Here is a 12795-nt window from a genome sequence, read left to right as displayed (position 1 = left end):
CCTTACTATCATAAAATAAAATAATTTAATTCCAGCCCTCTAAACAAATTATTTGCTTCGCCCTGAATTGGAGGAATAGAATTTATAAGAGGTGGTAATAGAAAGATGTGAGGACACATTACATGTGCTTCGCGTGATTGCTTTGCTGCTAGCTAAAATAATATGGACATGGTTGTTGGGGGAAGCAGTTCCGTTTTCACGGCATTACATGAAGACTATTTGCAGCACCAAGGCGAGAGTAATTTGCTGGAGGATTTGGAAATGGCGAAGAGAATTAGCTCGGCCTCACTTAAACAAGTAGAGGTGCAGTGTCCTTTGGGGATTGGCATGGAAACTAGGTATGGGGTTTCTTTAGTTATTGTGGGGAGAGTAGCATTGAATATGCAGAGCTATGAGGTCTTTAGTAAGGCATCATGTTAGCCTGGAATTTAGGGTAATAGAGCCATTCATTGTGAAATATCTGATTCCACTACTTCTATGGACTTGCTGAAGAAGGGTACATCCTCTATATTGTCTAGCCAAGGAGATTCAAGACTTGTTAGCAAAAGATGATGTATGTTCCTCCACAGAAGAAGAATAGCCTGGATGGCTAAAGAAAGCTTAAAACGCAAACAGAATTTTAATGTTCTTCACAAGGGATCCTTAACCTCTTAATGGGTGTTTTGTTTTCTCCATTATTTCTTACTTAATTTTCTTTAGGGCTTTACCTTTTTCTTAACCAAATCAATAAATAGCAAGAGAGATGTTAACGTCTTAATATTAATTCAAAATATAATTTTTTATCAACGCTACATGAATAGAATCGTCGCGCGATTTTCTACTTAAAGTATTGTCACAATAGTCACATAGAAACTTATCTAATTAATGTTAGTGCTAAAATTCAATAGAAGGCCCCTGCCTTATATATATTTTATGAATTTAATCTCTTCACTAACATTTGAACATTTTTACTCTCTATTTTTGGTAATATAAATTTTTAGGCTTGAGGCCGGATTTTCTTTTAATTTTGTAATAATTTGAATTCTTTTTACAGTTAGATAAATATATACTTTTTAATTTCTTAAAAAAAATTATCTATTTTTTATTGAAAAATGTCAGTATATATGTCACCTCATCAAAGGTTATGTTTTAAAATAATAAGTCGCAGAAAATTAATTGATTAAATTAACTGAGGAAAACTAATCTCGAAATTAAAAACATATATTTCAAAGAGTAGAGAAATTAGATATGATTAGATTATACTAGAGAGGCTAGAGTAAAAAAACGTAGAGTTTAGGGACCTTTTATAAAATTTGATCAAAATATTTTTTTTTGCCAGAATAAATTTCTTTCGAGAAGTATTATAAATAATGAATAATGACATAATTAAAGCAGGCAAGGTTGACTTGACAAATTCTTGTGTTTCCATCGTCCGATGTTGCGCAATATCCCAAATCGCAAGTTTCGCGCGAATTAAGTCTTCAATATCTACCATAAAGAAATTCTGAATTTTTTAAAATTGACTCTTTAACCTTTTTAACCTTTTTTTAGTTCACTTTTATATTAAACTATAAGTAAAAGTATTATGGAGGTTATAGTAAGAGTTAGATTGTAATTTGTTATCTTTATTTAAAAAATAACAATTTAATCTTTATACGTTAAATGAAAGCTCAAATTGATTCTTCTATTAAAAATTCAATCTATTTTTATTGTTAAAAACTAGTCATTGTATATTAACATAAGAGACATGTGGCACATCACGTGTCCTTGTCTAATTATTCTTTTGAACATAATAGTTTTTACCAGTATAAATGGGTGATATTTTTAATAATAAAAATCATTTTTTTAAATTTACTAATTTAACTTTTTTAATAAAAATACAATTTGACTCTTAATATAGGGACCAGCAAGGTAGTTTTACCACTATTATGTGTTCACACAGAGAATAATAACTGTTGTGATTCATCAACCGCGCGCTCACCTAAAGGACCGCGCGATTGTTGTGCTTTATCCACCCATGTCGAGCGACACAAATTAGCTTTAGCGCGAAGTCGCGAGAGCTAACGGCAGCCTTTATAACTATATCAGGTATGGTATACGATAAATCATAATTGATAGCAACAGGAGGTGGAAGAAAAAAAAACCCTTACTATGGCCCCTTTCTTGTCGCTTCGGGTTGCCGTACGAAGTAGGAAAGGTTTCAAATCCAAATCCAGGGCTAAACATGTAATAGTAATCTCTGTACTGTTTTTCGTTTGTGGGGTTTAATCACTTTATATGCTTACGGTTTTTATATATCGTGATCAGGGAAAGATGCGTGGAACCAAGGAGTTGCGGGGAAGAGTGGAGAGGTTGAAGACAGAGATGGAGAAAAGAAGCGAGGAACGGAAGGATATCAGGGAAAGACAGAGACAAGTGAAAGACAAAGTTACAGCAATTGAAGCCAAATGCGAGGAATTAAAGAGAGAAACTAGATTCATTGTTCAGCAAACTGCCAGAACCCAGATCAAACTGGGGCTTATGTTCCGCATATTGAAAGCAAGGGAAACTGGTCACTTGGATGAAGCCGCCCTTCTCACTCAGATGCTCCGGTCAGTGAAGTGCATTTTTTGTTAGTCTCATCGGATTTATTGTTATTATTGTGATAATTGTGGACAATAAACTTGTTTTATGTGCAGAGAAATTGTAAGATTTGAGGAGGAGGAGGAGGAGAAAAAAGGGTGAGGGCTGCATCTCGCCGATAAACTACCTATGCTCTGCCGCGAAATAAACTTGTTTGACAATCAAGTATAGGCTTTCTGCGTTTGCTAGTAATTACTAGGTTCTATTTTTATTTTCTGCTTCAGTTTCTAAGACCTTTTCAATGAATTTTATATTTTATATAACTCTTCTTTACTGAGCAAAAAATTAAAAGGAAGCATATTGCAATATTTGGTATGTTCTCAACATAATTTTAAACTTGTTCAAGTAAACAATTAAGTTGCGATAGGATCATGGAATTCTCGTTTAATTGGCTTTAAACTTTGGACTGCTAGATGTATAAAACATTTAAGTAGCACCCTGAGTGGGAAGTCGGTGCTTCTAGTTTTGCTGGGTCGACGTCAATGCATTTCTGCACTCAGTTTTGCCACCACAAAAATAAATTAAGGAATAAAAAAGAAGAAAAGATTGGTGATACAGATACAGAGATGATGAGCAGTCAGGGTTGGAGAAGTGAATTGTTTTTGACAAAGGGAAACAATGCACATTTTCTCTTAGGCTCAACCTACCTCCAAGTATCGTTTTCCCAGCATTTTAATGCTAACAACCATCCACAACAAATAGAAATAAGATGAAAAAGGGGTAGAATTTAGAAACATTTATCACAAGGCCATACAAGACCTATCAAACTGAAATATTCAAACATTCCTCAATTCAAACATTTATCACAACGCTTATGCTCACGAAGAAGGTGCTCCTTTCAAAAAGATGGCTGACGACATACTACTAAATAGGGGACCACAACTACTACTTAATTTAAAGCTTGTGGTCAGGGTTGATTTGGATGGGCGATTGGCTGCGGTGCGGTGCGATGTGTTTAGTTTACTTTATTTTTAGTCTCACGCTACAATATCACTACAGTGTCTAATTTCACCGCCACCGCTGTTTTTACATTAACCTCTTAAATGCACGCAGTTTTGGGACGGTAAAGAATGGTGGAATGTGGATAAAATCATAAAAACCTGAGCAATTTCAGCACTGATGAATAGCGGTATTCATGAGGAAATAACACTTCTAAAGGTGTTGTTAATTTGAAGTTAGCTTATTTTTTCAAGTTGATGAGCCAAAGATTGAATACTTGTATTATATACAAAGAACTTCGAGTATTGTATGGGGTTGGAGAAGTCGCTTGGCAGGGTCTGATTTTTTGTCATTTAAATCTTTCTATAATAAAAATTTATTAACTTTTAAATTAATAAAGATAAAATTGTATTTTTAACTCTTTTAAAAATAAAAAATTTTTAATTTAATCATTTAAATATTATAAATACATAAAATATTAAAATAATAAAATTGTATCTTACTATCATAAAATAAAATAATTTAATTCCAGCCCTCTAAACAAATTATTTGCTTCGCCCTGAATTGGAGGAATAGAATTTATAAGAGGTGGTATAATAGAAAGATGTGAGGACACATTACATGTGCTTCGTGTGATTGCTTTGCTGCTAGCTAAAATAATATGGACATGGTTGTTGGGGGAAGCAGTTCCGTTTTCACGGCATTACATGAAGACTATTTGCAGCACCAAGGCGAGAGTAATTTGCTGGAGGATTTGGAAATGGCGAAGAGAATTAGCTCGGCCTCACTTAAACAAGTAGAGGTGCAGTGTCCTTTGGGGATTGGCATGGAAACTAGGTATGGGGTTTCTTTAGTTATTGTGGGGAGAGTAGCATTGAATATGCAGAGCTATGAGGTCTTTAGTAAGGCATCATGTTAGCTTGGAATTTAGGGTAATAGAGCCATTCATTGTGAAATATCTGATTCCACTACTTCTATGGACATGCTGAAGAAGGGTACATCCTCTATATTGTCTAGCCAAGGTGATTCAAGACTTGTTAGCAAAAGATGAAGTATGTTCCTCCACAGAAGAAGAATAGCCTGGATGGCTAAAGAAAGCTTAAAACGCAAACAGAATTTTATTGTTCTTCACAAGGGATCCTTAACCTCTTAATGGTGTTTTGTTTTCTCCATTATTTCTTACTTAATTTTCTTTAGGGCTTTACCTTTTTCTTAACCAAATAAATAAATAGCAAGAGAGATGTGAACGTCTTACTATTAATCCAAAATATAATTTTTTATCAACGCTACATGAATAGAATCTTCGCGCGATTTTCTGCTTAAAGTATTGTCACAATAGTCACATGGAAACTTATCTAATTAATGTTAGTGCTAAAATTCAATAGAAGGTCACTGCCTTATATTTTATGAATTTAATCTCTCCACTAACATTTGAACATTTTTACTCTCTATTTTTGATAATATAAATTTTGAGGCTTGAGGCCGGATTTTCTTTTAATTTTGTAATAATTTGAATTCTTTTTATAGTTAGATAAATATATACTTTTTAATTTCTTAAAAAAATTATCTATTTTTTATTGAAAAATGTCAAAGTATATATGTCACCTCATCAAAGGTTATGTTTTAAAATAATAAGTCACAGAAAATTAATTGATTAAATTTACTGAGAAATATTAATCTCGAAACTAAAAACATATATTTCAAAGAGTAGAGAAATTAGATATAATTCGATTATACTAGAGAGACTAAAGTAAAAAAACGCAGAATTTAGGGACCTTTTATAAAATTTGATCAAAATATTTATTTTCTTTTTGTCAGAATGAATTTCTTTCGAGAAGTATTATAAATAATGAATAATGACATAATTAAAGCAGGCAAGGTTGGCTTGACAAATTCTTGTGTTTCCTTCGTCCGATGTCACGCGATATCCCCAAATCGCAAGTTTCGCGCGAACAAAGTCTTCAATATCTAACATAAAGAAATTCTGAATTTTTTAAAATTGACTCTTTAACCTTTTTAACTTTTTTTTTAATCCACTTTTATATTAAACTATAAGTAAAAGTATTATGGAGGTTGTAGTAAGAGTTGGATTGTAATTTGTTATCTTTATTTAAAAATTAACAAATTAATATTTATACGTTAAATGAAAGCTCAAATTAATTCTTCTATTAAAAATTTAATCTATTTTTATTGTTAAAAACTAGTCATTGTACATTAATATAAGAGACATGTGGCACATCACGTGTCCTTGTCTAATTATTCTGTTTACCATAATAATTTTTAACAATATAAATGAGTGATATTTTTAATAATAATAATCATTTTTTAAAATTTACAAATTTAATTATTTTTAATAAAAAATATAATTTAACTCTTAATATAGGGACCACCATGTAGTTTTACCACTACTATGTGTTCACAATTCAAGAGAATAACAACTGTTGTGATTCATCAACCGCGCGCTCACCTAAAGGACCGCGCGACTGTTGTGCTTTATCCACCCATGTCGAGCGACACAAATTAGCTTTAGCGCGAAGTCGCGAGAGCTAACGGCGGCCTATATAAATATATAAGGTATGGTATCCGATAAATCATAATTGATAGCAACAGGAGGAGGAAGAAAAAAAAAACCCTTACTATGGCCCCTTTCTTGTCGCTTGGTCGTCTTCGGGTTGCCATACGAAGTAGTAAAGGTTTCAAATCCAGATCCAGGGCTAAACATGTAATAGTAATTTCTGTACTGTTTTTCGTTTGTGGGGTTTAATCACTTTATATGCTTACTGTTTTTATATATCGTGATCAGGGAAAGAAGCATGGAACCAAGGAGTTGCGGGGAAGAGTGGAGAGGTTGAAGACAGAGATGGAGAAAAGAAGCGAGGAACAGAAGGATATCAGGGAAAGACAGAGACAAGTGAAAGACAAAGTTACAGCAATTGAAGCCGAATGCGAGGAATTAAAGAGAGAAACTAGATTCATTGTTCAGCAAACTGCCAGAACCCAGATCAAACTGGGGCTTATGTTCCGCATATTGAAAGCAAGGGAAACTGGTCACTTGGATGAAGCCGCCCTTCTCACTCAGATGCTCCGGTCAGTGAAGTGCATTTTTTGTTAGTCTCATCGGATTTATTGTTATTATTGTGATAATTGTGTACGATAAACTTGTTTTTATGTGCAGAGAAATTGTAAGATTTGAGGAGGCGGAGAGGGAGAAAGAAGGGTGAGGGCTGCATCTTGACGATGAACTACCTATGCTCTGCCGCGAAATAAACTTGTTTGACAATCAAGTATAGGCTTTCTGCGTTTGCTAGTAATTACTAGGTTCTATTTTTATTTTCTGCTTCAGTTTCTAAGACCTTTTCAATGAATTTTATATTTTATATAACTCTTCTTTACTGAGCAAAAAATTAGAAGGAAGCATATTGCAATATTTGGTATGTTCTCAACATAATTTTAAACTTGTTCAAGTAAACAATTAAGTTGCGATAGGATCATGGAATTCTCGTTTAATTGGCTTTAAACTTTGGACTGCTAGATGTATAAAACATTTAAGTAGCACTCTGAGTGGGAAGTTGGTGCTTCTAGTTTTGCTTGGTCGACGTCATGCATTTCTGCACTCAATTTTGCCACCACAAAAATAAATTAAGGAATAAAAAAGAAGAAATGATTGGTGATACAGATACAGAGATGATGAGCAGTCAGGGTTGGAGAAGTGAATTGTTTTTGACAAAGGGAAACAATGCACATTTTCTCTTAGGCTCAACCTACCCTCCAAGTATCGTTTTCCCAGGATTTTAATGCTAACAACCATCCACAACAAATAGAAATAAGATGAAAAAGGGGTAGATTGTACAAACATTTATCACAAGGCCATACAAGACCTATCAAACTGAAATATTAAAACATTCCTCAAATCAAATAACATAAATAGAAACGCTTATGCTCATGAAGAAGGTGCTCCTTTCAAAAAGATAGCTGACGACATACTACTAAATAGGGGACCACAACTACTACTTAATTTAAAGCTTGTGGTCATTTACTTAATGGATTTCCTCATACAGGAGATGGACTCTACCCACGGCAACTCACGATTGAACCAAACTAGGGAACGCCCAATCTATCCCATTACCAAAAAGGACGCTGTAAATCGTAATACAAAGGGCTGCCATTCTAAATGCCTTTATGCAGTTGGGAAGCTAATACACGAAATACCTATCTGCTTTACACTACATCATCATCAACTGCCTCCCCATTTGCAAAAACAAACTAGAGATGGAGGAACTCATTATGGCCAATGTAATCCAACAGTCTCCTAAAATAGATGAAGATAGGCAATCCAACACTAAGCATGAACTCTAAAATTCATTTCTCAATAATTAACACAATAGGAATAGGATCATTAAGCAACCATAGGTTTTGCAATCCAATATACAAGTTCATCATTCAATTACTACTGCTAAACAGTTGAAAGAACATATAATAGAAAGGAACAACAGTTACATGCTACAACTTTTATTGCAAAAAAATTAAAAAAAAGTTTTAGGGGAGGGAGGAAGAAAATGTGAATATCACAGTCTTGACAGAAGAGTTTTAGGAACTGGCATACCCATTTGAAATACATTTCGTCCCTACATCATGGTTTCACAAAATACAAATTTATCCTAGTCCAATCAAGCATCCAAGTTCTCCATTTGAACGCTGCTCTTGAGAGGCACATACTCCCCAAGATACCCACCAAGATGATCATGCAGAGCTGTTTTGTCGATTCCTTGATGATGATAACTCTTACAAACATAGTAGAATACACTCTGCACCAACAAGCCCACCAGATTCACTATCACCAACACTCCAACCAAGAATCCCCCCACCACAATCCTCCAAAGAACCCCATATCGATCTCCTCCATGTACCACCACACTTCCGAAAATACCCCCAATCACCCCGCAAATTGCCAAATATCCAAAAACCAAAATGAAAGCCATCCTCGCCCTCCCTTTCAACAACTCGTAGCTCTTCTTCATAGCTGCAAGGCCGTAAATCGGCTCAAGCACCGACACCACACTGGCCAAATGCCAAAGCGCCGTGATGTAAACATGAACGCCCAAAAACAGCACCAAGATCACCATAAAAGAGAAGAAGGACAAAAAGGCATTCCGGGAATCAACGGCAATGACAAACAAGACCAGGAAACCGATCAACAAGGCATTGTAAACAAACATCAAGAGAGAAACCCATGTGAAGGTTATAAAAAGACGCTTAAAAACCTTGGGTATGGCTGAGATCGTGGAAGTGAAAGAGACTGGCTTCGACGTGTAGAGAGATGCAACCGTAAATACAACTGCAGCCGTTGATAAAAGAGAGAAGGCAAAGAGGAAAATTAGGTAACAGAACTGGAAGGTTAAGAGGAGAGTCCACTCGTGGCGGGTCTGGGACGGGTCTGCCAGCGGATCGGAAGCGAGTTGATTTAAGATAGGATGGGTGAAAAGCGAGTGAGCTAAAATGGCAAAAGAGAGAGGGAAAATGAGAGCTAAGGTCATAAGATAGAAGGTTTTGGGGGATCTTTTAGGGATTGCAACGGATTCCCTCAGGATATCGGTCAACGACAAGAACTGAAGCTCCTCCGGCGCTAGATCCATGATCGCTTTCAAGGGAGGGAATTCAATAATTCAGCTCCTGGGTTTGGTTGCAAATTGGTGTAAAGGAAGATTATTGTGCAGATAGATCTGTGTAGACAAGGAAGAAAGGTCAGGAAAGTCGGTCCGGTTTTAATTAATACGAGGGTACAAACGAGATTTCAGGCAAATTTTTTATCTTTTAATCTGTCTGTATTACAGATTAATATGGTGGCATCGGAGACACGTCCCTTTTCGTATTTTTATTTACTTTTTTTGACCTCTGAAATTACAAAACCCACCTTGCTTTCGTTTCGGATATTACTATCGTTAATTATTGTTTTTTGGACCAAATTATTAACCTAGACTCGAAAAATAAACACACTTTTTTTCATCCCCAATTACAATAGATATTTAGATTAGATGTTGGTCATGGTAATATTATTTTGCATATGATACCTGGGTTATTAAAATGTTTAATCAAAGGAAAAAATTAATATTATAAATTAAGTTTTATTTATTCATAATTCAAATATTTTGTTAATTTAAAGGAATCAGTTTAAGTTGGTTGATTTTTATTAAAATTATATATGTCACAACATATGCAAAGATGAATTAGGTGATCGATAGAGAAAGTTGGAGTATAACATACGTAATATATTAAAATTATCTCCGCCTGACAAACGAGATTAACCTTCCTCCTGAATATTACCAACTTTCATTTCATGTAAAATATATTTATTATTTCATATTTAAATAATATTTTTTCTTTATTTCAAGTGAAATGTTATTTCATTTTAAAGATTTAGTTAGAAATAAAGTAAACGTTATAGGCATATTTGGATGTTAAGAGATTATTGAATGCAAGCAGTTTAATAATTAATCTAAATAAAATGTTGAATTAGAGAATACTTTTTCTATCATTTTAGAAAAAATTAAAATATAATAATACTTTAGGTCGAAAAGAAGTGAGTTAAAGAAATCGGATCAACAAAATGGGAATGGGATTAAATAGCTATGGGCTATGGCTTCTCAAATAATAGATTTAACTCGCCTTTACTATCATAAACATATTTTATTATAATATGATAACAAGAGAGAAGCAAAAAAATCATTGTATATTTGAGACACATCTCAATAATAGCAATAGTAGAATTAAAGTAGATCAAATCGAATACATATAAATCTTATTCTTATACTCATTGTATATTTTAGAGAAAAATAGATGATGGAGAGGCAAAACCAGACAACGAATTAAATCATAGTAAAAGGGTTTGTTAAGATTTTTTATATCCTCTACAAATACAAATCCCGTTGGGATTAGTGAGAAATAAACGACTATAGTAGCTCCAAGGGTGGAGATGCCTACCACCTAGATGTAATGGTGCACCGACCCCGCTCTAAACCAAGCGTAGGAGCCATTGCAACAAGTGTTCATATCATGTACCACTTTGCATAAATAAGACTCCCTACCATCCCTTGCTATTTCCTTGCACAGTCCATTCACAAGTTTTGCCACTTCTTTGTTGCCACCTAAGCAATGACGAAGAACCCCTTTGTGGTGAAGAAGTCCCACATCTTCAGCTGACTTAGGGTGAGTTTGGATGGGCGATTAGATGCGGTGCGGTGCGTTTAGCTTACTTTTTGTCTCACGCTACAGTATCTAATCTCACCGCCACCGCTGTTTTTACACTAACCGCAGATAAACGCACCACCCATCCAAACTCATCCTTAATCAAACCATCGAAAAAAAACAAATATGATGTGACATAAGCTTTGCATTTGGGATGGCATTGTTCATAGGCCACCACGTTCGAAACAGGATTCCCTTGTGATCATTGATGTAGAGAGGAGGGATTTTTAGCTACCTCCCCTCGGAGCTTACATCTAGTGGAGGACAATTAACAGCTTTCTCAATCACGACACCAGCTTCCATTACCTCCGTCATGGACCACACCATGTCAATCCCCTCGCTGCATTGCTTGAATCGCTTGTCTTGCTAGTTTTAAGTCCTCGTGATAAGTTTATAGGGATGGGAGGATACTTTTCCTGAAAATGTCAAGAAAGTGCAACGTGTTCTGAATTCCTTGTGCATTCACGGCCCGCGCATCCCTTTGAGACTGCAATTGAGGATTGAAAAAACAAAGGGCGAGCTGTTCCAAACATGTGCTTGATTCTTCTGATCCTTTGGTCAGCTCAAACAATTTCTGCAAAACAAAAAGTGGAAGCTGGTTTTCAAGCATGATCAAATCCCAACGAAGAGTAGGCAGCATCCACCTTTTGACAAAGGGAGCACACTGAAAGTTGTGCTTCAACTCTCTCAAGAGCTCCACAATGAAGCAGCCATCAACCGGCATCATCCTAACAAATCTATGCTTACTATGTTGTTCAGCATTGTCCCAGTAGCACCTACAAGCATCCTGCTCCAAATCTTCCATGGCTTTCATCGCTGGGTCTAGTTCCACCCCATTAGGCTGATTTGGACGAAAGAGGCGGTGAAGGAATTTCCATTACAGCTCTTCCATTGCTTGTAACCTTTCGTGTCCAAGATGGAAAGGACCGATTGAGATGATAGTGGGAGCGTAGGCGTTGGGTTGCACCGCACGCATGTTAACGGGGACCCTGTATATGCAGGCATTCTCCACTTTGATAAATGTTGTTTATCCCAAGCTTTGGCAGTGGCATTAAAGGTTCTGCTAGTCTTGTGCAAAAGCAACCTTGTAAGGGACCAGTTTCTCATTGCCAGATGAAACTACAAGTAGACCAAGCGTAACGGACTGACAATTAAAGACCGAAATGATGGATTCAACGCTCAAGTGATATGCCTTTCATTTTCTTGAAACATGGGGGTTTGACTTTTTAGTAAACCAATGTGATATGTATCGAGTATTACTTGGATACTTGATTAATGTGTGTATTTGTATGTAAATGTAGTCCAAGGTAGCTTTTCCACTCAACAACTAAAGGCTATCTATATACATAGATATTGTAGCCTCTGCAACAATTAATTTAATACTAATTTCTCGTGTTTAGTCAAAGTTCAAACATCTTAAACAATAATAGACTATATATTTTATGTATTAAGTTTTGGAATATTTATAACTGATGTCAAACAGACCGAGAGTGCAACACCCTTCACACTTGCTTCCAACTTCACCTAGTATTGCATAGGATAAACGCCCGCACACAACTTAAAAGTTAAAACAATCTATTTTTACCTCTTTATTACTGTTATAAGTCAAACAAATTTCGAAAGTGACATATATATAATGTGGGAAGCATGAGGATCCAGGAAAGGTAGAGGTAGGCTTTACCTTAAAACGTGATCAAAAGGAAAGAAAAAGGTCACCTCTCATTGGGAGAGGCCTTGAACAAGGTGTTCCCATTATGTCTTTACTACAACGAGGGAAATATAATTATAGTAAAAAGGTTGTTATGTTAGAAACTAATTTCTTCAGCTTATTTGCAAACTAGTAATATATTACATCTGATTTGGACATGATTTAAGTGTAATAATTCCTTTCCTTTTCTTTGGACATACCCACTTGTCATTAGTTAAAACATTGTTTGTTTTTAATAAAGTGACTGATTTCAACACCTTTGTGATTGCCACTATTCTAATTGTCCAACAAAGACTTAAAATTCA

At 35.3% G+C, this 12795-nt stretch overlaps 3 protein-coding genes across 4 annotated transcripts; 2 read left to right on the top strand and 1 right to left on the bottom strand.

Moving 5' to 3' along the window:
- The first annotated feature begins 1901 nt into the window (after positions 1-1901).
- LOC107908537 (uncharacterized) lies at positions 1902-2909 on the top strand. 2 transcript variants are annotated; one of them, XM_016835720.2, is made up of 3 exons: positions 1902-2205; positions 2287-2570; positions 2658-2909. In XM_016835720.2, the coding sequence occupies exons 1-3, from the start codon at positions 2131-2133 to the stop codon at positions 2701-2703; spliced, it is 405 nt and encodes a 134-aa protein (XP_016691209.1). In that variant the 5' UTR covers positions 1902-2130; the 3' UTR covers positions 2704-2909. The 2 variants fall into 2 exon arrangements, with proteins under 2 accessions (XP_016691209.1, XP_040945254.1); XM_041089320.1 differs by having other exon boundaries at positions 1935-2067.
- A 3063-nt stretch (positions 2910-5972) lies between these two features.
- Positions 5973-6919, top strand: LOC121203050 (uncharacterized). The gene is made up of 3 exons (XM_016835719.2): positions 5973-6262; positions 6344-6627; positions 6716-6919. The coding sequence occupies exons 1-3, from the start codon at positions 6179-6181 to the stop codon at positions 6759-6761; spliced, it is 414 nt and encodes a 137-aa protein (XP_016691208.2). The 5' UTR covers positions 5973-6178; the 3' UTR covers positions 6762-6919.
- A 1100-nt stretch (positions 6920-8019) lies between these two features.
- On the bottom strand, positions 8020-9484 carry LOC107908534 (uncharacterized). The gene has a single exon (XM_016835717.2). It carries the CDS (start codon positions 9171-9173, stop codon positions 8208-8210), a length of 966 nt encoding a protein of 321 aa, XP_016691206.1. The 5' UTR covers positions 9174-9484; the 3' UTR covers positions 8020-8207.
- Positions 9485-12795: the final 3311 nt, after the last annotated feature.

This window comes from Gossypium hirsutum, chromosome D02 (assembly GCF_007990345.1).
Source record: "Gossypium hirsutum isolate 1008001.06 chromosome D02, Gossypium_hirsutum_v2.1, whole genome shotgun sequence".
NCBI classification, from domain to species: domain Eukaryota; kingdom Viridiplantae; phylum Streptophyta; class Magnoliopsida; order Malvales; family Malvaceae; genus Gossypium; species Gossypium hirsutum.
This window is presented reverse-complemented; position numbering and strand designations above follow the sequence as displayed.

Bases quoted from the DNA above. Each gene is read 5' to 3' on its own strand.
- LOC121203050 (XM_016835719.2), top strand. From the start codon at position 6,179: ATGGCCCCTTTCTTGTCGCTTGGTCGTCTTCGGGTTGCCATACGAAGT. The intron at 6,263-6,343 runs GTAATAGTAATT...TATCGTGATCAG, and splicing joins CCAGATCCAGGGCTAAACAT to GGAAAGAAGCATGGAACCAA. The intron at 6,628-6,715 runs GTCAGTGAAGTG...TTTTATGTGCAG, and splicing joins CTTCTCACTCAGATGCTCCG to AGAAATTGTAAGATTTGAGG.
- LOC107908534 (XM_016835717.2), bottom strand. From the start codon at position 9,173: ATGGATCTAGCGCCGGAGGAGCTTCAGTTCTTGTCGTTGACCGATATC.
- LOC107908537 (XM_016835720.2), top strand. From the start codon at position 2,131: ATGGCCCCTTTCTTGTCGCTTCGGGTTGCCGTACGAAGTAGGAAAGGT. The intron at 2,206-2,286 runs GTAATAGTAATC...TATCGTGATCAG, and splicing joins CCAAATCCAGGGCTAAACAT to GGAAAGATGCGTGGAACCAA. The intron at 2,571-2,657 runs GTCAGTGAAGTG...TTTTATGTGCAG, and splicing joins CTTCTCACTCAGATGCTCCG to AGAAATTGTAAGATTTGAGG.